The sequence below is a fragment of the Aulonocara stuartgranti genome (genome assembly GCF_965226115.1).
Source record: "Aulonocara stuartgranti genome assembly, chromosome: 12".
NCBI lineage: Eukaryota > Metazoa > Chordata > Actinopteri > Cichliformes > Cichlidae > Aulonocara > Aulonocara stuartgranti.
This window is the reverse complement of record NC_138948.1, coordinates 5,843,983-5,870,492: the sequence shown is the minus strand read 5'-3', so window position 1 is coordinate 5,870,492 and position 26,510 is coordinate 5,843,983. Positions and strand designations below refer to the sequence as shown.

The 26,510-nt window shown below is 38.2% G+C and overlaps 2 protein-coding genes across 2 annotated transcripts; both read left to right on the top strand.

The window, feature by feature from the left end:
• The first annotated feature begins 7,155 nt into the window (after positions 1 to 7,155).
• Positions 7,156 to 19,712, top strand: gramd2b (GRAM domain containing 2B). The gene is given in 15 exon segments (XM_082555557.1): positions 7,156 to 7,303; positions 8,037 to 8,159; positions 9,768 to 9,855; positions 11,435 to 11,504; positions 11,777 to 11,880; positions 12,884 to 12,979; positions 13,097 to 13,168; positions 13,421 to 13,510; positions 14,949 to 15,018; positions 15,021 to 15,050; positions 15,494 to 15,631; positions 17,073 to 17,148; positions 17,365 to 17,469; positions 17,858 to 17,942; positions 19,232 to 19,712. Coding segments are annotated over 15 exon segments (1,281 nt in total). The 5' UTR covers positions 7,156 to 7,211; the 3' UTR covers positions 19,274 to 19,712.
• Positions 19,713 to 24,017: 4,305 nt separating this feature from the next.
• Positions 24,018 to 26,458, top strand: LOC309718548 (sperm-associated microtubule inner protein 10-like). Its single transcript, XM_082553913.1, has 4 exons — positions 24,018 to 24,295; positions 24,987 to 25,095; positions 26,088 to 26,260; positions 26,381 to 26,458. Exons 1-4 carry the CDS (start codon positions 24,264 to 24,266, stop codon positions 26,424 to 26,426), a joined length of 360 nt encoding a protein of 119 aa, XP_082410039.1. The 5' UTR covers positions 24,018 to 24,263; the 3' UTR covers positions 26,427 to 26,458.
• Positions 26,459 to 26,510: the final 52 nt, after the last annotated feature.

Genomic DNA, 26,510 nt, shown 5'->3' with positions numbered 1-26,510 from the left:
GATGGACAACATCTCCCACCCCATGCAGCAGACTGTGACAGCACTGAGCAGCTCCTTCAGTGGGAGACTGCGGCACCCACGGTGTGGGACGGAGAGATTTCGCAGGTCTTTCCTCCCCACTGCTGTCAGACTCCATAATAAAGACTCTAACTGATCAAGCACACACATCCATACATATGCAATAATACTAAGTGCAATAATCCTTTCTGTCATCGTTGTATTTTTACTCAGTTGTATATAGTATATTTGTATTTGTATTCTATTTTTATCTTATTGTATATTTATTTTATTTTATTCTACTGTATATAGTATTTTATTTTATTCTATTCTGTACAGCTGTGTACTGTATTTATTCTTATTGTATTCTAATTTTTGCCTCATAACTTTTGCACTGTCCACTTCCTGCTGTGACAAAACAAATTTCCCACGTGTGGGACTAATAAAGGTTATCTTATCTTATCTTATCTTAAATTCCAGCTCGATGTCTTTGTTCTTGGACTGCTATCGCTGCTTTGTACGATTCCGTTATTTAAACTTCAAAGAAAATTTGAATTGCTATTGAATTCAGTGACTACAAAGATGATGACAGAGTATAACTTAGTGGGGTTATGACAGTTTAAAAAAGAAAACACCTTTTAAGGCAAATATCAGTATTTTTTAAGCTATTTTTATCAAAACTGGCCAGTGTTTCTGTATGTTCAGCTTTCATGTACGAAATTAAAGTTTTTTATTAGAGATTGCTTTAGCAGAGCTGCCCAAAAGATTGCTTGGTTGCATTTTGAGACTGTTGCTAAGATATTCTTGTTAACTTTTTAAAATTACACTTTTTATCTCCATTCTCTTTCTGAAATAACCCCCCTTTTTTCAGCTTCTGCCTCTTTACAGCCACTCTCTCTTTAAGGTAACGTTCCTCTGATTGGCTGCCCTTCACAAACAGGCCCAAACAATGATCTTTAACAATGACCATGTTAAAGAAAACCCTCTCTGCTTGACATCACACAGATCTACGATTAGAAAAAAATTACTGAAATTGAGTGTTTAGAGCAGTGAAGCCTAAGCCTTTGACTTTCTTTTGCATAAACATACCTTGCTATTTGAAACTTCTGCCCAAATGCTGTTTACTGTCACCAGAGTTGAAAACATATGTACCTGAATTTAACAGTAAATCTGTTACAGTGCACCAGATAACCTTCAGTTAAGGTTGTATGATTACAGGCCACGTTGCAAGAGCACAATGAAAACTTGCAAAGATAAGAGCTATGCAGTGAGCAGAGTGATCTAATCACATGCACACTAAGCACAAATAGACTCACGGTAAGCACAGAAAAAGCCTTTGTAATCATGGAAAATGGTGGAAGAGACACATAATTAACTAGAACTTTCTAATTTATTAAATAAAAGAAGCAGAAACTGCGATAATCTTTATGGGATGTGTGAAGCAGTGTTAACAGCATGTCAGGAGCTACATGAGTATTTGTATGTTAGGTGTGCGGTGTTGTGTGGTGCAAAAACTAAAATAACCAAGCCACAGCCAACTAAACAAATAGCACAACGCTGGGTGAATGGAGAGAGAGCATACACGCTCCTGGGAGACTGTCCAGGTGTTTCCAATTGCTATGATTAACTATGCTTCTAGAAACCTGCAAGGCAGCACAGAGGGACAAACAGGCGGAAACAGACAGCAGACCTGGCCAGGGCAGAAGACCCTTCACACCACCAAGAGACTCTATTGGGTACCTTAATCAGATAGTTTAAGATTACCACAAAGAAATGTGAAACTCTGAAGGGAAGGCTTAAAATGCCCTTAAATATTCTAAAAAAAAATATGACATTGAACCAAAAAAAACACACAACAAAATAACATTAAAGAGACTCAAAACGATCATATAATGATGGATAGCCACATTTAGACCCAAATGAACAAAACTAGTTACAAAAACCACACAAATACACTCACAGGGTTTAAAGACCCAAAGCAATCATAACTTCATGCAGTTAGCACTATATAAAAACCTCCATCATCCCAACATGTTAGAGACGTAAGAATGATGTATGAGCATCATCTGTGTTTCCTTCACAGTGTGGAAGTGAAACCATCTTCACTGACAGATAAATGAACGAATCAAGAGGCCGAGGAGGAATGAAATGGCATGAATGACAAGTGTGTATATCCAAATAATATTGTCACTCTGCTCAGTGCTTCTAGTGTGAAGATATTTTTTAATGTTTCTATTGGTTGTGATTAAGAAATAATACTCTGCAAATCTGAACAATCAAACAAACTAAAATCATAGTCAGTGTCTGTTAATGAGAGTGGAATAGCAGTTTTGAGTAACACAATCTTTACACATTAAGTGTGTAAAGACAAAATGTAAATTAAGGGAAACACAAATTCAAAACGGAGAACTTAAAAGACAAAAGCTGGTGAATACTTAGGTGTATTTCAACTTTCCTTTACAGTTTATGGCGAAGACAAATTTGGTTTTGTTGCAGAAACTCCTTTATGTAAATTCCTGAAGTTTTTTCCCCATATTTGCACAAACACTGCTCTGTTCCTACATGCGTTAAATAAGCATAACACAACATGCAAATGAGACTGGGCTTCCTTTATTTGCAGTGTGCACCTGCTTCCAGTCACAGAAATGAAGCAATCTGACTGAGAGGGAGCGCAAACAAATATATTCGGCAAAATGCTGGAGTGCTCCCGTGAAATGTCAAATTTTGTACAAAACACATTTATGAGTGTGTCAATCAGTAACCAGAGATAAAAGGTTTAGGATTGCAGGAGAAGGAAGCCTATCAATCAAACAGTGTCAAAGCATAGACCGACAGCAGATAAAATCCCTGCCGGGATCCAGCAGGTATGCCATATTTGACCTCATTGTGCCCTGCAGTATACCCGAGGAAGAATGGAGTACACTCCATCGAATCCAACACAACATGAACTAGAAGACAGCAGTGATAAATAGTTTATGATGCAGAGACGAGAGTCAGCTGTGCCTCCTGTCAAGTGTCACTTGGTGATCCTGAGAGCTTCAGTACAGACTACTCCCTATTAAAGGAAGAGGTGTGATGTCCACACCTGTCTTTGGTGCAGAGGAAACTGGGTGTCATGAGAAAAAAAAAGTTCTTTATGGAGTGTAAAATTTTGAAGCAACAACAGCAACAAAAACATCCCAGATGTTTGCACTACATCCAGCTGGGAGTACTCACTACTACTCTTGTTTACTTAAAACAAGCCACATTTGCTCAGATATGTAAATTGGTGTCATGCCTCTATATCTATGCTCGTAATCTTAGCCCATTAAGGGCTACGCTGTTTTGTTTTAAATTTCCATCTTTTAAAAAGCATCGACGATTCTATCAGCGACAGCTGCAAAACTGTGGGGTCAGGCTAAACATGTATAAATAAAGCATCACATAAACAGATGCATGCATGTCATCCACCTGCATATTAAAGCCTTGAACTTATTAAAAAAATTATTATTCTTTTGACTGGATGTGGCCATATATGTACCAGGGGTTATCAGCTAAGTGCAAGTTTTCTAGCTTGGAATTCAGAATTTAATGTTATATTAAACAGGAAGCAAAGTTTGGCTGTGATGGCAAAAAAACCTGTTCAGCTCACAGCTTCAAGACGACACCTCGCTAACCAGTCTCACTTAAAGCTGTTGTTTATTTACAGTCTATGCCCACAGCTTGAGTGATGGCAAACTGTGTGTCATGCCAGTAGTAGTCACTAATGTAAACAGCAGGCCTAATAACTTAGTCTGATATGTAATAAAAAGATCTCATAATTGTGTCTAATGCATCAGTAAGCCAAAAAGTGGCAATTTTTTATTTAGTGTTACATTATCACAGTTTAGAATAGAGAAACTAGCAACAACTAATTGAGCCTGTTTAACTTTTCATAATGAGAATAAATGCAGTTGAAACACTTCATGTTGAATACAAAACTATTTAAAACATTTTAAATATTATTATTTGACTGACACATACAGTATTTGGTACACTCAGTTTGTTACTTTATGTCAAAATTCATATGGAATATTAGGCATAAGCATTTTAAACCTGCAGTTCTTTTGGTTTATGTTTGCATTTCAAAGGACATCTTGTCTGTTTACACACCTTTGATCCAGTGCTCTCAGTATGCAGATTATTTTCTCAGCTCACGTGAAGCAAACTGCACAGAACTGGCCATAAAAGTACTAAAAACCAAAAACAGAGTAATTTTGGTTATTTCATACTACGACATGGGCCACATGAGAGTTTCGCGAGAAAGTCAGCATTTGGATCACAGACTGTCTTCACCTTATCTTTATAATCAGTTCTTTTAAAAAGAAAAAGCTGAATCAGCTATTAAAATACCCCAGGGGAAAAAAAACCCCACTTGGCAAACAGTTCAGCTCTGTTTGTATTTCAAAGTGCACCACGTTGTTTCTGTGTGTACGTTCCCTAAAGAGGGCTAAAGTCAGTTGTAAGCCAACAAATAGAAAGACACAACAACAAATGTTGGAGAAATCTGGTAGTTGCTAACAGACTGATGAACAGTTCTTCATAGGACTGTTGGAGATTCCAGAGTTGTTGTTGTTTTGTTTTTTTTACTTCAGACTATCAGTGTTAAACCAATAAGACTGTATTGCTCACTCTGACTTTTCTCTGTAAGACCTGACTTAAACATGGCTTTAATAAAGTTTCACAAATAAATACATCCAAAAAGTAATGTACTAAAATGGTATTTATCAGTGAAATAATAATTGTAAATAGAACCAAGATAAATGATTTTTGCTGTTGTCATTCGCCTCTTTTATTTGCTGTCATTTCATTTCAGCTCAGTGTGAGAGTCTTTACTGGTTAGAAAAGGAGCTGAGGAGACGCAGGTAAAGCAATGATGACCACCAAAGAAAATATTTTCATCTGAGCTGGGGAGTCTTGTCAACTCAATTCAAATTATTTTGTGGCACAAACAGAGAAAACATTGTTTATAAAATGGTAACACTTTGCTGTTACCCATGATAGCTCTCCAGTTAGCATCCAGTGCACGGATGCATCCTGATATAAACAATAGACTGGCCCCTTAGATCCATGTGTCTTTGATTCACTTTTGGACCCATATCTGATCTAAATTCAGAATCAGAGCATTCCTAAGTATGGAGAAAATGTTCCTGACAGTCTTATTACAAAAAAATCCTTGTAGAATAAGTAAGAACGCCTTGTTATGCAGGGGAACAAGACATTATCAAAACCCACAAATGATAGACTGATCCATCCATCCATCCATCCATCCATCCATCCATCTTCTTCACTTTATCCGGGGGCGGGTTGCAGGGGCAGCAGCCCAAGCAGAGAAGCCCAGACCTCCCTCTTCCCGGCCACCTTCTCCAGCTTGTCCGGGGGAACACCAAGGTTTTCCCAGGCCAGCCGAGTGATACAATATCTCCAGCGTGTCCTGAATCTGCCCCGGGACCTCCTCCCAGTGGGACATGCCTGGAACACCTCACCCAGGAGGCATCCAGGAGGCATCCTTGTCAGATCAACTGGTAAATCGAGAGCTTCGCTTTTACACTCAGCTCTCTTGCTCACCTGTTCACCATGACGGACCGGTACAGCCTCCACTGTGATCAGTCTATCTGTGTCAAAAATATGGCCCAGGGGCCACAGCTGGCCTTCCAAATGATCTATTTAAGAATACTTGCAACTTCACATTTTCACAAGTTCACATTTTTCTAGATCTTGACAAATTCTTTGGATCAGCAAAAGCAAAATGTAATAATTATTTAGTAATGTACATGAAATGAGACGTACTGTTTTTTAAGGGCTGTTCATCATTTTGTAACTGCATGGTTACTTTTACTTCTTTACGCAAAAAAGGTAATTTTACCATCAGTTTAATGGTCTGGCCCACTTGAGATGAGTATGACACCCCAGAGCCAGTCATCTTTATTTATTCAACATACATTTTTATACACCATCTTGAAGCTTTTTTGACTATGAATTGTCTAGTTTTTGTGCGTGTGTTTTTAAACATTAAATGTTAAAGACCGAAGCCACTTTGGTCCTTTCTCCAAGCTATTTGCACTTTTAGCTTCATACAGGAAGTATTTTCTGCCATAATTAAAATGGTGTCATTGGTGCACAGGAATCGTGCACCAATCAGGAATTTATTAAGGATATATAAGCTAAACACTTTAAATCCAAACAAGTATTGATAAAACGTGTTTAGACAGACTGTTTTCATGACCAACCAATCCTTAGCTGAGAGCTCTCATTACACACGTACACTGCAGTGCGCGCGCACACACACACACACACACACACACACACACACACACACACACACACACACACACACACGGCCAGAACAACAGCTGGATCGTGTATCCTCACTCCGGCTGAGTGAGGAGATCAACATGTTAAAAAAAACATCTGAACCTGAACTGTTGGGTCCTCGTTTCTTACCAGCACTTTAATCAGATTAATTGTAATGTAATGAGTTACAGTTTTGTGCAACAACATGTAGTTTTGAGTGCAGGCTGCATGCAGCCCGTGTAAATACTACTTACATAAATTTTTCGTCGTGCAGCTACAGATGTTTTAAAGATTGAATGCTGTAAATCATGCCAACAGGAGGGACATTTTCTGAGATAAAAATGGGATTATAAATTATAGAAATTAAGATGTGGGTCTATTTATTGCAATCCAATCCAGCTTTTTCTTAAATCTTTAAGGGGCTTCTCCGTGCAGCGTTCTAATTCCCCACTGGAAAACAAACATACACATTTCAACATGAAGAAAGTCGGCAGGGATACGGGGATACAACAGGCTGAACACGTGAAATCATTTCCCCTCAGCAAAGGGAACCAGATCAGATTTCACCCTGTTTAGACAGAAGTGGAAGGTAGAAGTATTGTTCCTGTGCAAATAAAACTAGATTGATTATGAGACCATTTTAAGTTTAGGAACACAAACAAAGCCGAGTAAAATGTCACTGATCAAAGGTTCAAATGCGCACATCTCGAACACACACAAACACACACTTCACCCTTTTGTGATCTGGTTGGCTGTGACATGTGAAACCGAGGGGCCCAAAGGACACTCCCACAGACAGGCTAGCAGGTAGGCGTAGGGAGCAGCGGATCAGGCTGCAGTTCTCACGGCAGCAGTCAGGACGTCTAGCTGAGCGTTTGCTTGGAAAATATCTGCTGAGCATAATGACAGAACAGTGTGGGAACCAGCAGACGTCGCAGGAGGATGCCAGGAAATGTAGCAGAGGAGCTGCAAAGCATGAAGAAAGGGATTCTCAGTGAGTCTGTGGCTGTAAAAACAAAAACATCTCTAGAGTACAAAAGGCAGTGTCACACAGATATTTGTGTTAGCTGTTTTGGTTGCATTAGTAAAAGTTATAGCAGTACTCATGTCTTTTTGAATAGCAGAACAATCACTCAGATTATTGACTGATTAACTGACAGATCTTCTTGGCTTGTCAGCTTTTGGAATTGCATGAATTAAAATGATTCAGTCGTGAATTTACCACATGGTGAATATGGAGTCTTTAGGTCCCCAGGAGACTTAGATATTCATCACACAACCTTCACTGCAAAGAAAGAAAATGCATAATGAGGGATGCACATTTTATGAAGGTTGACTTTTATTCATAATTAGCTGTCTGGATTCTTTATGTTTACTTACCAAACTGTTGGATTCGTGATTGACTGGCACCATGGTGGGTTTCTTGACTTGTAAAAATTCTGCTTTATCTATTAATCGCTTGGAAATTTTCACCTTGAGCGATATCTAAGGTGTTATCTATTGTTTTGCAATGTCACAACAGAAAGTTGGGAAACTTGGCTTTTGCATTGCAGCTGGACAAGAAAGTAAGATGTGCTATTGCAGGATTTTCCTTACGTAAAACTCCAGAGAGTTACAAAACAAAACAAAATACCAAACAAAAAAAATCTTTGCATGTTGTGTTGATTCCCACTTTTCTTGGACAGTATGATTTTGGGTTTCATTTCACTTTTCCCTTTCGTGTGTAGTTCAGATACAGAAGCTGTGGCAGAGGAGCAGCAAAGATTGAGCAGGATGTGCAGTGAACCACTGCAGGCTGCTGATCAGGAGCAGCCGGAGCTAACAGGGAGGAGAAAGCCAGTGTTAGTCAGGTAAGTTACAAACGTTTTTCTCTGGTTTTTATCCATAAATATCTTTGTATTGTTTAGATTGTTGCATATGAAATTCAGACGTCATGCTAGGTCCAAATATGCCCAGTTAAGAATATAGGTTTACCTTGAAATTTTAGCTTGCCCTTTGGTCACCAGACGTTCAAAGTCTGTAAGGTTCAAACAACCACAGTACAAATAGTTACCCACTTCCAAGGTTGAGTTAAATAACCTTGTGACAAGCCATAATACGACTAAAGGTACATTATGGTATAATATTTGCTCCTTTTGGTCTTATTCGTTAACTGGGATTCACCAGAAAACAACACATTTTCCATTCTTGACCTCTGCAATGCTGTTATATCTCAGTCCACTCCTTGTTCTCTCCTGAGAAGCAATTCCAAGACACTTTCTATCCTCTGAATGTAAACGGGACTTTTGCTGATTAGAGTAAATTCTATATCTTGTGTGACGTTTTCTTTAAAGCTTTTCTTTTCTTTTCTTTTCTATTCTTTTCGTTTCTTTTCCTTTCCTTTGGACAAACACTGATGTATCGTAATCCTTGTGGTGTGTTAACTTTGTGTGTTACAATCCAGCTGATCAAGTAAATAGTAGATTTCTCACTCTGGATCAGGAGGAACTTGCTGCCCCATTCGGGGAGTTTAATTATTCTGGCTCTTATACAAGAGTGATGGGACAGCAGAGCGTCAGATGCTGAATGTTGCTGCATATACAGCAATGCAGGCGTTGTACCAGATCATTGTGGTGATGAGTCAGTTAAGTGTGAAAATTAAGGTTTTGCCTTACCAATCATTTCATGTTACAACTTTCACGTATGATCATGACTTCTGGGTAATGACTGAATAAATGATACGACTGAAATAAGTTGGTGTGGCGGTGGACCCAGAACGATAATCTAATCTGTCCTGAGAGCTTCTCGGGATCCCACAGGAGGAAGTGGAAAATGTTGCTGGAGACGAGACCACCTGCTGCAACCACAACAAGAAAATGCACTGATGGATTGATGAATGATCAGTTTTCCACAAAGTGTTGTTTGACTTCATGCTCAGCACCCACAGAAACCTTTAATCTCACCATGATCTGACTCTCAGAAGGTTCCTCATTGTTCAGAATAATAATCTGACCTTTGACTCTTTCCCACTATCTTAGGCAGCAATCTTCCCTAACCTCAAAATGTGTAACAGTGGAACAATGACTGCAGGTTGTTTTGAACCATTTGAACAAATTGACTTCTGAATTGTGGTTTTTTTAAAGCATAAATTCAAAGAAAATCCAATTTTTTGAACGAAGGAGTCATATGATGGTGCTAATATGCTTCAGCTTTAATTATAATGCTGTCCTAAAAAAGAGCATAATCTTAATCATTTCAACTTCAGATTTTGATTAGAACATTTTTTTCTCCAGCCTCGAATTATTTGAATATTTCCTGGTTTTCATAAAAGTATGATGTCAGGAATCGACAGCAGGGTGCTATTGTTCTTAAATACACTAAAATTAGTTTACCAAAGGTTGCTGACTTCTGTTTATCTTCTGTCTTATTGGCTATGTAATATGTTAAATCCTCTCTCTGAAATTTCTCTCTGTCCTCAGGTCAAAGACCTTCGACCATTCTCTCCTGACTCAGGTGCAGACAGACCCAGACTCCAAGATCGAGAGGAAGAAGTCTCACTACAGCCAGGTGAGAGGTCATTAAGTAAACTCTGATACATATTTTATTACACCTATAAATGTTACATGTAGGCCATTCTCGGTCACTTGGTTTCCAAATGAGTAATATCAGATAAAATTTCTGCTGACTCGCTTTTTTCCAAGCAACCTTATTATCTTAGAAATGTATCAGGTTATAAACAGTTTGTGGGTCAGGCCTCCTTCTGGTTGGTCCTTCCTTTACTTCATGACGCCAACATTAACACATCCAGTGTTCTGACATGGCACCACAAACCAATGTGAGGAACGAAAGTTCAAATAACATCACTAAATTGCTGCTTTAAATTTTGTTCACAAAGACAATGGGTAATAATAATAATAATAATAATAATAATAATAATAATAATAATAATAATAATAATAATAATAATAATAATAATAATATCTGGTACTTTTTAGGCATTTGAAAGTCAATTAAGAATTCAAAAATTATTTTTCTAATCAGTTTTCACAAAGAGGTTTTTGTACACTTTCAAATGAAAGAATTTAAAACTTTAAAATAACTTTTTCTAATAACTTGTTAGTAAATAGATTAATTGGCTAATGACTTGTTAGCTATAGCTTATTCAAAGCTATTTTCTTGATCAGCTGGATTGTAACACACAAAGTTAACACACCACAAGGATTACGATACATCAGTGTTTGTCCAAAGGAAAGGAAAAGAAAAGAAAAGCTTTATAGTGTTTATAAAGTGGTTAATGATTCCACCAGTATTAAAGATACTTAGTCTAAATTTGTATATTTAAAAATGATTTTATATTTTAAGCTATGCTTTCATGTCCAGAATATCTGCATATTGCATTGAAGAGCTAGAACACGAATAAACATTCGTGTAATGCTACATGATGGTGCAGTGAGTCAATGTGGTCTTTATTTAACCATGCAAAACATTAAAAGCACATTGTTTTTCACAGCGCAAAAGGCAAAACGTCTTAAGGACACGAGTGTTAAAACAACAGCGTCACATGTCCAGGGGTAAAATATTGCTCCCTAGAGGTGAACGTTTTAGCTCGAGATTAATTACAAAAAATATCTTTATACTTTGTAAATGGTTGAAAATGCCTAAGCCAGTCGGTTTGGTTTAACTTAATACCACAGTTATTTGGTTAAGTTTTCCTGATTTGGTCTAAAAATGCATTTCTCTAAAATGTCCTTTGCAATTCCCTTGCAAAAATGTCATATAAATTCTAAACTGTAACTGGTATCCACATGATTTAAACACCATGATTGCCTGCGCACACACAAGCTTATTTTGGTGTATGGGTGATGTTTCTATGATGGAGTGGAACTAGAGCTTTTTCTCTGTCTAACAACATATAGATATACACTGCTGCAAAACAACAATCCCATAAATAAATGCTCTGTAGTTCTCCTGAGAGTACCGTAAGTTTTACAAGCCACATTTATTTATTACTTTTCTCTGATAAGAATTCATCCAAATGTCAGCCTTAGCTTTAACTGATATATGTGTGTGTGTGTGTGTGTGTGTGTGCGTGCGTGCGTGCATGCGTGCGTGTGTGTGTGTGTGTGTGTGTGTGTGTGTATTTCAGCTTTCGAAGACCAACTGCCAGTACCATAAAATATTTAAGGAGATCAGCAAAGAAGAACAGCTCAAACAGAGTAAGTCTTTAATGATCACAGCTATCCACTCCACCTTAAATACTGAATGAAGGATTAGGTCATAGTTGAACATTTGATACCAGAGCCTCTTGTTAACCACCTGATAATAATAGAATCCCTATGATAGGACTACAGTGTAAATTCAAAGTCCAATAATAACTTTATCAAACTCTTTTGTTCAATACAAACACTGAACTGGTCTTTTCTTGTTTTTTTCCTCACAAACATCTAAAAATAATGTGTTTTTTTAATGTGCTTTATTTGTTTGCTAGGTTACACCTGTGCTCTTCAGAAAGACATCCTCTACCAAGGACGCATGTTTGTCTCCGACCACTGGATCTGCTTCCACTCCAAGGTGTTTGGAAAAGATACCAAGGTATGCATTGATGTCTGTTTTGTATCAGCTCACAGGAAAAGGCTGAGAATCTGAAAGAGATTTCAGGAGAATACACAGATGTTTTCAGTGGTGTTTCTTGGTTCCACGCGAGTGTCAGAGTCTTTGTTGTGTTGATGCTGTTTAAAGTGGCGAACACAGTGAGGTGCCAGCAGCAGCCGTTTGATTTGATGAGATATGTCGGTTTAAATTATTTAACAGTTACCTGGAGAAGTTTCACAGAAAACAGAACAATTTGCTGTCGTTCAGAAAGCAGCAAACAGTCAGTTTTATCCGTTACACAACACTTGAGACCAAGAAGAACTCAGTGATGTAAAATAAGATTTTTAACCTCAATTTGATTTTTATCAACACAATTTAATTGAATAATAAGTGTGTCGTTGTTTTGGCAGCACAATCATGGAGCTTTGCTTTATGAATAGAGGACGTTTGAGCACTTTTGAGAGCCTTTGCTTTTTCACTTTTACTTCAGTTTTGCAGGAGTATTTTTTTTAAATATCTGGACTTCCACTTAAGTAAATAATGTCTATACTTTTGCCACATTTTGATCCAAGCAGTGCTTCTGCAATAAAAAAAAGACTTTTTCCTCCATGAAGGGACATGCTAAGTGGATATTGATATTGTGCGGGCATTGTAGCGCATTATTCTTTATTTTGTAAGCCAGCTGTGTTTACACACACGCAGCCTGCAGGTACAGTCTGCAGAGGGACTAATATTTTGCTGCATGCATGAACACATGCAGATGACACCTTGCTGCTGTGTGGTCACGACTGGATTGTTTTACATCTGTTACTGTATGGGAAACATCTGGAACTATCAATCTAGGCTGAGAATGTAATTGCAGTTAATGTGTATAGATGGTGATAATTAAAGCTGACGGAGGTCAGTGAACAGCTCTGTCACAGTGAAGCCGGCCTACAGGTGCGTGAATCTTTTTCTCTGGTTTCAAAGCTGGTATGAAGGATCGAACTGCTCTGTGTCCCAGGTCGCCATCCCAGTGGTGTCCATCAAAAACATCAAGAAGACCAAAACTGCCATCCTGTTGCCAAACGCTCTGGTGATCGCCACCACAAATGACAGGGTGAGAGAAATCTCGCTGCTTCTCACCACGATTTGATGAATTAAGAAAAAAAACACAGTATTTTTGCACATGTGGAAAAGTATCCAAAAGACATTTTTTCTATTTCTGGTGTTGCAGTACGTCTTTGTGTCCTTCTTGTCCAGAGACAACACCTACAAGTTTTTGATGTCGATCTGTCCTCATCTGGAGGTAGGAAAGGCTTTTTATTTAGATCCATACAGACGTGTTATGCTTCCTTGTTTTCTGTCATGTATGTACTGCTCGTGATCAACAGGTAGACATTGTGAGCCGAAAACTCTGGCTTTAAACTAAACACTCAGTTCAGATAATTTTCTTTTTTACTCTTGCGCTTTCTTATGTTATTCATTTTAAATAAGTTTGAAGACTTGAGGATCATTTAAACACATGATGTTTGGTTATGTATTACATGAATATAAATAGGGGAAGAGTCCATGCAGCAGCCCCATTCCCTCCTCAGCTGAAAACAGCTTTAGAAGTCAGAGGTCACCGCTATCGCCTCGCTTTCCTCTGGTGGGTCAAACACAGCAAAAACACAAACAGCCGAATGCCATAAAGTTTCCTGATACAACGGATACTGTTTTCATCCTGCCTACATATAATAAAAGATATAAGAATAAGAAAGCATCATGCTTTTGGGTCCATCCTCGCACTTGTCTCTCTGGTCTCTTTTCTGACAGAAAGATATTTTAACACATCAAACTTGAGGTGAAATAAAACCAATATCCTCGAGAGCTGGAGCTGTAACGTGGCAACTAAGCATTTCGACCTATGGGGACAGAAGCTGTTCAGAAAAAAAGACTCCCTGCATGAGAGCCGGAGCCAGCTGGCAAATCGTTTAGTAACATTTTGCATATGTTCCAACTGGATATTTGTTGCATGTTGTGTTTATGCATTCAACAAAGCTGTGTCCAAGAGAGAAGGCTGTCCTGTGAGACACTTCCTGATGTCAGTATCAATCGCCCCAGGTCCTTGTGGCTAAAGCTTTATGTATTTATTTATTTTTGGCCACTTTATCCCCAAACAGGATCTTTGAAATGTTACTTTTTCCCATTTTAATTCATTTTGTGTTTTCTCTGACCCCAAAAGTCTTTATCTCTAAAAGTGATGCTTTTAGAGTGCCTGTGCAATTTAATACAACTGCATAAACTCCACAAAGCAAATGTGTTTTAAATAATCACTTACTTTTAATGTTGAGGTTGTAGGTGAGTTATTGTAGTTTTATCATTTTAATTACTTTTGATTGATATGTTTTGTGTTTTTGCTTCAAGTTCAGTTTATTTTCAGTTAATTTCCCATGTGTGTTGGCTCCTTTCATTTTACTTATTATTGTTTGAACGTCTTGAATTACAGTTTAGTTTATATTAGTTTAGCTGTTGGATTTAGACTTTTTAAATATTATATTACATGGGATATTTGCCAAGGGATACATTTTGGAAGTTAAGATAAAAGATAAATTTAGCTGACACAGCGAAGCCGACGTCAAGTTTCTGCAGCAACATCTGCAACAAGAACATCAGCAACTGGATGTTAGATTTTATTTTAGTTTTTAACGTATAAAATATTGTTTCAGATAGTTTGAGGGTTTTTTAGAAGTCTTTTGCACAAATAATGAAAATTTACAACCTTCATAAAAGCAGAACTACAACAGAAATCAGTTGAATTAAATTGCAGCTTTCTAAAAGCATTAAGTTCTCATGTAACTAAAGTGAATTGTCATTTCCTATTTCCACCCTGGAATCTTGGGTTCAACCATTTTTTAAATGTTTATTATTATTATTCACTTTTGTTTTTGTTTGCTCCAATCAAAATATCATTTGTAGGAAAATGTGAAGTTTTTTTCAGTACAGATACGATCGATATGATAGATATGCTCATGTTTGGCTGAGGGGGTGAAGCAGCTGCTAGTGCCTGCTAGTTATACTCTCTCTGTGTCTGTGAATTTCTGCAGAGTGAATTCAGCGACCTGGATGGAGCGATGAGACACAGGAGGCAGGAGATGGAGGAGAGCAGCAGCTCTGACTCCAGGTTCCAGACTATGAGAAGGTAGAAGGTACTGCATCGCTGTCCAACTGACCAATTAGAAGCAGTCGCATGCATCGTCGCATGCATCGTCGCATGCATCGTCGCATGCATCGTCGCATGCATCGTCTGTGGCTGTCAACGTTTTACTCACAAAACCTGAACCACTTTTGCACTTCAGCAGTAGAATCTGACCTGTGCTACTTAGTGCTGCTATAATTTTCCTTCTTTACTCTTTATTTTTTGTTGACGTTTAACCCCCCCCCCCCCCCCCCCCCCCCCCACACACACACACACACACACACACAGCTGTGATGAAGTTGAAAATGAGCAGCTTGTAGTGCAGGGTTTATTCAAACATACTTAGTGTGTCTTTCTCAAGAGGACTTAATCGGGATTACAAACCTGCCCCAAGTCATAACAGGCCCTGGGTTTCCAGTTTTGAATGCTTTGCTTGCCTTTTTGCTTCTATAGAGTTCACCGTTCCTCCATTCCTGGATATGCTGAAGCGCACAGACAGTGCATCATCTCCAGACCACCAGCACAAAGTGAAGAACCCACATCTGAACCAGCAGGGTCCAGACAACAAGCAGCACTCCAAGCACCACCGAGGTAGGATGAGTCTTTAATCAGGGTCGTGTTAGTTTAAACATCACTTTTATTTAAACCACTGGCACTGAACCTCTCATGGGACTATGAATTTATAATTTTATTATTTTAGTCCCTACATTTTATTTCTCTTTTTGGTCAAATTCATCATAGCATTGGCTCAAGTTTAGCTGACTCAGCTCCTTCTGTTTGGACTTATTTCTGTTGACATTGCTGCCTGCACTGTCCTGTACTGCTGCTCTCCCCACCTCTATTTTTACAGCCAAATATAAACTGCCGCTAACTTTGTAACAGTAAAATAAAAAATCGCTTTTAGAAGCGGTAAAATGAAAATATCCTCAGCTGTACTCAGGATTAAGGAGTCAGTCTGAGAACGCCACAATTCAACAACATTTAACTCTAAAAGCCATGAGAGGTGAGCTGAGGTGCAAAGAAGCACCGATTGTGATCTCATATGTGTCGTGTATGCAAACTGACCTGCGGGGATTTCCCAGAACACAAACTTGTCAAATATAAATAAATGTAGTCCTGAATGATCTATATTTATCACTGAAAAAAAAAATACTCTGTTTCTGTCAAATAATAATATTATCATGTACCAACAGTAAACTTGATTTTTTTATTTGTTATTAACAGCGTCTGTATTGGTCATAATTTTGCACATTTGCAGAGGAGATTTGGCAAAATGGGTTGCACGAAACATTAGTTTCTAAATAAAGAAATACGTCACCTGGATAAATATTTTTTCTAAATGCATTAGATATCTTCTACCCAGAATCCCTCACAGCTGCCCAAATTTCCTGCATATTTGCCATCCATCCATTCACTTCAACTTATCCTTTTCAGGGTCACGGGGAACGCTGGAGTTTATCCCAGCTGTAGGGACAAGAGGCAGGGTACACCCTGGACAGGTCGCCAGTCTGTCGCAGGGCTAACACATAGACAGAGACAACCATTCGCACTCACATTCATACCTATGGGCAATTTAGAGTTTCCAAAAAACCTATCCCACTAATGGCATGTTTTTGGACTGTGGGAGGAAGCTGGAGGACCCAGGGAGAACCCATGCAAACACAGGGAGAACATGCAAACTCCACACAGAAAGACCCTGGCCTGATGGTGGAATTGAACTCAGAACTTTCTTGCTGTGCGGCAATAGTGCTAACCATCGTGTCACCGTGCTGCTTCTTCCATATTAATGAAAAATACGCCCATATGATCCATTCTTCCATCTGCTCTCTCCTGCTTATCCAACCATAACTCTTTAGCTCCACTTCTTTTCTTGCTTATATTTATAATGACTCCTTTTCATATTGATTTCTATGAGTTGATGAAGCAGTCTATTCCAACCTTTTTAATGCAGCGCTGCTCTCACACGCGTAGGGCATTTTACTTTGTGTCTTTTTGTCGTAAACAAAGACATATTTGTTTGATCTTTCTTCAGGCTCGGATGTGGTGATTGACAGCAGGTGTCTGAAGCCAGTTTCTCTCAACACTCTGCTGATGCTCTACATGTTCCTGTAAGTTTGCTGCCTTTGATTCATTCATGTCTTCAGTAAAGGATTTTTCTGTCACTCGTCCTAATTGGAAATTAAGCTGATCACTTATATGATCTGCGGATTTATTCCATCCATTCATTGGATGCACATTAATTTCAGTTTATCATTACATTTTCATTTGTAGCGCATTTTAGCCTCAATTTGCTCATCTTCTCTTTTACATGTGTTTTTCCTCAGAGTGTGCACCCTGGTCTTGTCTTCATGTTACCTGGCGTTTAAGATCATCTCACTGGAGCAGAGACTGACAATGCTCGGCGCTGTGGCCGAGTTCACACACCCGGAGTGAGTCGTCGAACTGTCTGAGACTCTGACAAGCTCTAGAAAACTTAGCTAAAGAAGGTTGAAAAAGTGAGAAATTAGACATGGAAATGATAACCAGATGAAAGAGAAACAAAAACTGCAAAAGCATCACGATGAATTTTATTCACATCCTCACAAAACAAATTTAAAAATAGCCCAAATAATGAAACTAATGATCCAAACTAAACAGGTAACAGTGGATTCACAGACATGAAATGGTTTCCTTATTTCGTCTCAAGGACTATGGTACAATAATCTACAAGATTTACTTTTCTCTGCTTTATTCATATTAGATTTTTGCTGATACATCTGACCCTTGTGAAGATTTTAAATCATTTTCATGGTGATTATTTTTGTGTTTTATTACCAGAAACAATTTTCTGAGTGGGTCCGCTGACGTAGGCACAAATCTTTTATCTGAACTGCTAACCATCAACCTGATGAAGCTGGAGAAGGTTGGTCTGTCTTTGTTTTTTCAGATCAAGTGTTGATAGATACAGCCCTCTGGATATGCTATAATCCCCATTGATAATTTAAAAAAATGTTCAAATCTGAGCAGTTAGAGGTCTGAACCCTGAGTTACTCACTTTGGGATTACACAGATCTCATTATTTGACGTTTGGGCCATGACTACAAGTGTATGCACTTCAAAAAAACTAAGGAAAAGCATAACAGGTCACCTTTAAAAATTGCATGAATGTGTTATCAGGAGTTTCTTTCATGAGCCTCTGAAAGCACACAGCAGGAAGGCTTCAGCAGTTTCCAAAGAGCAAAGTGTAACTGGATGCCTGTTGCCATTGATCAAACATTTATAGTCAGTGATCAGTTTAGAGCATCATTTGTAAGAAGAGCTCCATCAGTCTACACTCCATTTATATTTCAGGCTGACATTCGTCTCCTTACAAACAAAAAGCAGCAGCTGACAGCCGCCTCAGTGTTTTAGACGGAGAATAAAGAAAATTTTCATCAGCAAAAAGGTGGTAAAGGCTCAGAGCTGTGTCAGACTGTAGAGTCCATCTTGATCCTGAGTGAAATGAAAACTGGAAATTGACTGGAAATATTTATTTCACATTAAACCTGCTACTGAAAGAGATGATTTGAATTTAAATTGCTAGGAAGGGAGAAACTATCCACAGCTGCCAAAAAGAGTTAGGCCTGTAAACATGTTTTAGAAATAAACATCAATCTTCATGTTTGGAAGAACTGCAGTTTTCTGCACTTCCATTGGCTTCATGGAAATCTACTAATTGCACTACTTTGTTAAATAAGCATTATTTAACTTCATCTTTTACTCAAATCAAGTGGTCATCAAAATTAGTGAAAACTCACGAATGTTGTCGTGATGGATACCTCCATCTTTTATATACAGTCTATGGTTTCCATGTGTCTGCAGTGGTCTACTTGATCTCTCTGCAGACTGACTGCACAGCAATTATGCCAGCTTCAGAATAATAAACGTGTCAATGATGTTGGTACTGTTCTCCACATCATCTGTGTTATAACAGATATTCATGTAGACATGACCCTAACTGCTGTTTCAACTGCTTCAAGTCTGAGTCTCTAGCTTTCAACAGGAACAAGGAAATGACCTTAACAACAAGATAAACAGGAGCAGGCTTCATTTTGAAATCTACACTTACTAACCAAGACAAACACTTGCAATATCATCAGATGCACTTATCTGCAGTCGAGTTTTCTGCCAATACAGTTTACAGTTAAGCAAAAGCAAACTTTGTTCTTTCAGGTGCAGAAGAACCTGCAAAGACTGCTGGAGGAAGCTGCCTGAAAATACAGAAAACCAGTATAAGCACAGTGAAAGTCATATATATTATTTTTGTAAATATAGTGTAAATATGTATGTTTGTTATTAAAAAAAAATAACACTACTGGAATGTATTCTGCCCTATGAAGCCAAAATACAGTAACTACTGTATATATTTGGTCAAATATACCCAACGTCTGGGTTTATATTTGTTACTTACATACTTTTGTATTATTTCAAGACTTTTTGTGCTCCAAATGTGTAATTGAAAGTGAAGTCACAGCTAGCATTAACAGCAGCATTCTATGTTAGTTTTTTCAGAAACTCCCTGACATTGGTATCAAGTTCCTGTACTATTGTCTGTCTTTGTAGGGCAGCAACTATAATGATACACACAAAATAAATCCTTTTAAAAGAGAGAAACATTAATGCTAAAAATGGTCCCCTCTGGTGAAATTTGAACTGTTTTGCAGGGCTGCACATAAGTGGTCCGCAGGTGCGCATGCGCTTTCAAAATAAAAGACACGCACCAGATACGAGGTTGCAACGAGCGTTTGCGTACATAAGATTTTCTGGAGGACGACAGAAATTTGTTTAGGAATATGTCGAAGAAGCAAGCTCCTTTAAGCAATTACAGAAGGAGTCCGGACAAATGATGAAACAAATGATGAACACACAGAGATGTGGTGCAGAATATGCAGTGAAAATCCCAAAACAGAGTTTTTAGTCCGCTAGAGGAACCACTTTTCTTCTGTCTCTTCTTTTGCGGTTCGGACTCCTGACATTTCTTTGGAGGTGGAGAAACACCAAAGTAATTGCTTAAAGGAGCTTGCTTCTTCAACATCTTTAAGAGTTCTGAATAAATGTCTGTCCTCCTCCAGAAAATCTTATGTACGCAAACGCGCGTTGCAACTTCTTATCTGGTGCGCGTCTTTTATTTTGAAAGCGCATGCGCACCTGCGGACCACTTATGTGCACCCCCACCCACCTATGGGTGTGCACCTTGGTGTTCAACTTGGTCATAGTTAAACCATCTTTAGCTTTTGTTGAGTAGTTGCTAAACCTGTGCCAGCCTCTGGCATTTCAAATGACCATTTGATGATTTAAAGGTGGAAACATTTCTGTTTACTGAACTTGTTTCAGTAAACTTGTTACAGTGATGTCTGAGCCAGCTCAACACTTCTGTCTAAATCTGATATTTTACCAAAAATAAAGCAAAAAAGTTTACATTCAAATAATGAATTCTGCTCAAAAATTAAAACACCAGAACGCAGGTGGTGGCCATAGCTGGAGGCCATGGCCAAATTCTCCTAGAAAAAGAAAAGGAAAGTAAAGGTGCTTTGCTGCTTTACAAGTATATGTTACCTCATTTTGCAGAGGATACACTGGACCAACCATTTTCAAAGGAACAGAGAGATAATCCCGTCACATGATACAAAGTGTTGCATACTATAATTTAACTGTTTTTGAAGCATTTCCATTTAATACCATTAGTTGCTAGCATTGCTACTTATGGCATTAAATATCATCACAGGCAAACTATGGACTTATGCTACTCACTGTTATGAAGTTTTGCCTCGTGTGAAGCACTTTATAATCACAGACTGTATGTTTATTATGAACATTACTATGATGATGATGTCACCAATTGGTTTTGGACCACTTTATGAAGCCTTAGCTTTAGCATTTTTGTTTTTATTAGACAGAAGTGATCACATTAGAATGACATGGTAGAGTGCTAAGTTATCAGATGTAGGCACCTGCAATTAGGAACAAACAGCACAAACACAGAGGATAGGGCCAGTTCAGTGAACTGAATTAGTGAAGAACAAAGCCCAGCAGACAGACATCAGGTGCAACTTCCTGTGTCAGGACACCTGTAAAACACAGCACGCCACTGACACACTATCCACATGGATCAGTTGTAGCTGCTATCCAGGGAGAATGTGTTAAATGTCTATTTTTGCTTCAGAATTGGAAGACTGGAAAGTATGAGTCTACTGGAATTGACTCACTTTTAGAACTAGTTTCATCTGGCCACTTGAGCAACTGCAGCTACTGGAAAATTCAGTGTTTCTTAATTTTTCAGTCCTAGAATTTGCCGCTTGAGTGTAAAATAGATTCTTCCAAAAATAAAGGTAATTTGATATCTTTAAATGGTCAAAATGAAGTGAAATTTGTAATAATAATAATGGATTGCATTTATATAGCGCTTTTCAAGGCACCCAAAGCGCCTTACAATTCCACTATTCATTCACTCTCACATTCACACACTGTTGGAGGCAGCTACAGTTGTAGCCACAGCTGCCCTGGGGCAGACCGACAGAAGCGAGGCTGCCATATCGCGCCATCGGCCCATCACCAGTAGGTGAAGTGTCTTGCCCAAGGACACAACAACCGAGACTGTCCGAGCCGGGGCTCGAACCGGTAACCTTCCGGTTACAAGACAAACCGCCAACTCTTGAGCCACGATCGTAATGCAGACTGCATTTGTCCTTATTTGGTTGCTGCAAAATGCAACTTTTTGGGATTACCACTAATTTTATAAATAAATATCACTGTGTATTTCAAGATTCTTCCACAAGTGTCTCTGTAGCCCAAAGTTGTTCATTTTGGCGACAGGCGTGGAACTGTTTTCTCCCCAAGCAAGCCCAACTTTTAAGTGGTGTACTCACTGCCATTTCTCATGTGTAATTAACAAAATACAACATAAAATACTCAGTGCTATAATGCCATACAAACCAAGGCTTCTAATATTTGTATTTCTTTTATTTCTAAGACTTTTCTTAGAAACTGAACCTTCCTCTCTTAATATAATTTATACCCCTTTCTGTTTGCGTTATGTTCCTGAAAAATCACATTTACTTCCACTACTTCATCCCTAGTAAAATCAATAAGATAAATAAATTACATGTAAGCTTGAAATAGTTCAAACTAAAATAAAACATTTCTGTGGTTAGAATTAACAAAAAAATTAATTGCACACAGAAAAAAAATCTTCTGTTGAAAATAATCTTTAAATTTGGGAATTATGAAACAAAATTCATTTATTAAAATTCATTTATTCCTATTTATTCTATTTATCCCCTTCGTATATTTTATTTATATTGTCTCTGTATTTATATATATGTGTGTGTAATATTCTGTAACTCTGTAACTTCTGTCGGTGCTGTGCTTTTTTGGAAATCGAATTTCCCAGAGGAACCCACCCGAGGGATTAATAAAGTTCTATCTATCTATCTAAAACAGTTCCAGTGGGATGTGCCGTCATCTGTGTTGTTCTTAATATGACCACTGGATGGCGCCAAAGTCAGAAAGAATGTTGCGGTTTGCCTCAAACATTAACACTTCACAGTTACTCTTTATATACTAACTTTATGACAGTGAAAAGTACTAGCATACAGTTATTATGTACAGCTACATTTACTGCAAAAACATTTGTCATTTCTCAGCTTGCATAGCTTCTCTTCTTCTCTGTTTTACTCTTCCTGCCATCAGAGGTGCAAAAAGAGGAGCTGAAGGAACTCCAGTCAGTCACAAAATAAGACCGATTTTGAAGATTCATTTTAAACTGAAATTGGTTATAAGAATTGTGATTTTTGATAATGCTGCACTATAAATTGCTGTGTTATGATGTCATGATGGGTATTATTGGTATTTATTTTTCATTTAGGCTACTATTAATTAAATTGACAAAATGGTGCAATGAAAAGGGCTAGTTATGTAAAAACCCCTCCTCTCACCATGATTTGTATATTTCAGTTGTGTGACATGCCTATTTTAGTGTGAGCCTGGCACATCGCATTACTCCCAAACAACACTTTTTCCTACAACATATAAGGATACACATGAAGTCTGTTTTTAAGGGAACAGAATTGCAATCTGATTTTTTAGCCACGGTAGGCAAAGAAACTAAGCCTATTATAAAATGCTCATGGATGGGACATTATTGAGAGAAAATGTACAGTGAGCAGGATATATCTTTCAGTATGGTTATATTATATTAGGGAAAGATTGTGACATAACTAGCTAGTTGTCTTCTGACCTATCAGCCAATCAGCTCCTTGTCTTCTAGAGGTTGTCGCTACATTGCTACCCGACTTGCTACTTAGCTTAACCTTTAAAAAACAAACTTAACTTACAGAAAACTTTACTCACATTTTTACAGAAATTTAGAAAGGTTTATTTGTTGTGTGCATATATTTTTATAGCTAGTCCCAAAATCAATCCCTTAGCATGCCGGGTGCAGGGCCGATGAGTTAAAGGCTACCAATTTTAGCCAGTATTACTCTGGATTAACTTCTGTGCAAAACTGTAAATAAAAGCTGAGTGTCACTTTAGAGTCTAAAACAAGTAAAGCCAAAGCTCAAGTGTCCTAAGGGAAACACCTCTGGTTACAATGAGATTACATAGAGGTCTATGGCGAAATAATCCTATGCTTCCTGGTTCTGTGACCACAGTAAACGGTTTCCTGGTTAGTTTATGGTCTCAGTCACTAGTTCTCAGTCTTATTAAACACCAGCATTATGTTTAATTCGTGATTTATGGTCCTATTAAAATGAAAAAGACACGACAGCCATGCAGTGTGATGATCATCCAGATTCATCCCTGTCTTGGAGTATCTGGTTTCCAAAATCTAACAGTGAGGACAAAAACATTCAGGTGAAGTTTAAAAAATGACGATATGACCATACAGCAAAGAAACACATGATGTGGAGCTGTAAGAGGGAAACACATTAATATTTTTTCTTCCATCAGTCCTACTTGTCCAGTTGCTAAATCTTAATTTATTTCCTCAAAGATCCATTTTACACAGCTTCAGTTGGTGGTGTTTTATTTTTTTCCTGAGTTACAGTGTATGTGATGTAGGAAACAGAAATTACTCGCTGCTCTTCTCCATCGCTGACTGAAGTTACACAAACAGCCCCAAAGTGTCTACTTGTAATTCTACCCAAGACCCATAATGCACTGGGGGGAATGAGGGTTTCTATGGTGACTCTGACAGTCAACAAACATGGCTGACACAGGGAGCGCTGACCAGCACGAGTAAGTACATTTTCTGATTATTTCACACTGAACACAGAGCTGTAAAGTGTTATTAAATGCACGGACGTACTTCCTTTCTCCAACCAGCATTCTGCACAGTCCGATTCAACAAATGAGTCCCGCTTTTCAGTGTAACAGCAAATAATACAAGAAGTTAATACCGTCTGTTTTATTTAGTACATTAAATGGTTTGTTACCGAAAATAAAATCTGTACAAAAATATGTGTAAAATCAGAAAATGTTCCCTTTTTTTCTGAATGTATTTTAGATGCATTATCTTATTTCAAGAATCTATTTTAGTTCTTCTGATATGGAGAGTAACTGCAACCATCTCCCAGTGTTTCAGACTGTATTGGGGTGGAGTGGAGTCTGTGAACCAAAGGAAACTATATTCAAGGAAGCAGGCAGTTCATTATTGACTTTAAATCAAGTTTTTTTTTAAATTCAATAGAGATTACTGGGACTAATTTAGAAAAAAAAATGACCCAACGTGATTGCATTGCACTTCCATTTCCTCAGGCTTATCTACTAACACTAAGAGGCACAGTCTTTGCAGCACAGCAACACCAAAACTGCAGCTCCTTTAGTTGTCTCTAAACTTTACAAACTAGCAGATAAACTGAACCAAACTGCATGAATCCTCCAGAGTGCCCAAAAGCCACACCTCATATCCTGTTCTATTTACTCCCAGACGATCATCATGCCACGTCCCAACATTTTCAGCCCGACATCCAATGATCCCCAAACTCTACGTGATGCCGTGGAAGCAGGACATGAAGAACCGGAGACTCCTGATGAAGGCAGGTGTCAGTCAGGAGAACACATCCAATCAGATTTCTTTATGGCAGAAACAATGTTATTATTGGTTTGTATTTTTTTTTTTTTAATTTATATTTGCTTTGGGGGGGTTTTAAACTAAGGACAGCGTGGTGTGTGATGGGTAGGACGACTCCATCATGTGGCTCTGTGGAGTGTGTCTCTTGCCCTGTGGCAGCTGGCTGAACCAGATAAGCAGAATAGGGTACATGGGTGGAAGTTTAGAAAAATATTCTCATAATAAAGTGTGTGACATATTGTGTAATTTCCCAACATTTACTGCATAACTTTTCTACACAAAAATGCTTACCAGTAGAAGGGTTAACAGCTTAATGCTTTAAAGGAAAATGTAAGCTTTTTTAATGTAGTGAACAATTAAAACATTTTATGACAAAGGTCTAGCGGCTCCATAGTGTGGTAGTTTACTCATTCACCTAACAAATGAAAGATCCCTGATTTTATCCTGGGAGGAGACAAATCCATTTGGGATTGCATGAAGAAGGGCGTCTGGTGTAAAACTCAGGTGACCCCTGTGAGTAAAGGAGCATTCAAGAGCAGCTTGAATGGGAAAGGCCTAATCATTACAATGCCTCTTGTCCACACACCACCTTAAGAGGTGCAAGTCATATTAAGTTGAAAATGACACCCTAAATACAGAAAAATTACATGAGGAATGTCAGGAAAGTAGGATCTATTATGAAGTTTCACTTAGAGTAAGTTTGCTCTTTATAGCTTTCTTTTTCCTGTTGAAGCTTGTTACACGTTAGCTTTCAAATTGTCATCTTTTTTAATACTGGCTGTTTTGGTATTAAGATATATATATCGTTTTAATTAATTAAGTATAAAGTATAAACACAGGCATGTATATAGTTGATTCAGTTTCATTTCCCCTTTTCCTAAAAGTCGGTTTGTATTTTTATGTCAGTGAACTAAACTGATTTTCTCACTTTTTGTTAACTATGGTACGATTGCTCAGAACGCAGCTCTGGCGGGGATCCCCGTGGTTCCTCTTGAGGAGTCTTTGTGTTTCTGTGGTCGAGAACGTCTCTGCCACAGCCAGGACTCCGCCTACAGAACCACCTCTTCCTCCTCCTCACCTCCGTTCAGCCAGACAGGACTGCCCGCTCATTGCTCCTCCCACTTCTCCAGGTGAAACCCCACAGAGACTGACTGAGAAAAGGCCAGCTGTAACCACCTATGACAATAAATTTTTGGACGATTTGCTTAAAATAAAATAAAATAAAATCTTTGCTACTTTTCTCCTCACAGGTATAACAGCTCTGCGGTGACGACCAGAGGGCTTTTCCAAACCTGAGTACAGATCACAGAAACACCAATAAAACATGCATATCTGATATAGAAACAAAGCTCTGAATCCTGTGTGTTTTGTACTAATATC

What these genes read in the sequence shown, in the direction of transcription:
- LOC309718548 (XM_082553913.1), top strand. Translation starts at nt 24,264, where the DNA reads ATGGCTGACACAGGGAGCGCTGACCAGCACGA. An exon ending in ACCGGAGACTCCTGATGAAG is followed by an intron (nt 25,096 to 26,087) that starts GCAGGTGTCAGT and finishes ACGATTGCTCAG; the next exon opens with AACGCAGCTCTGGCGGGGAT. An exon ending in TGCTCCTCCCACTTCTCCAG is followed by an intron (nt 26,261 to 26,380) that starts GTGAAACCCCAC and finishes TTCTCCTCACAG; the next exon opens with GTATAACAGCTCTGCGGTGA.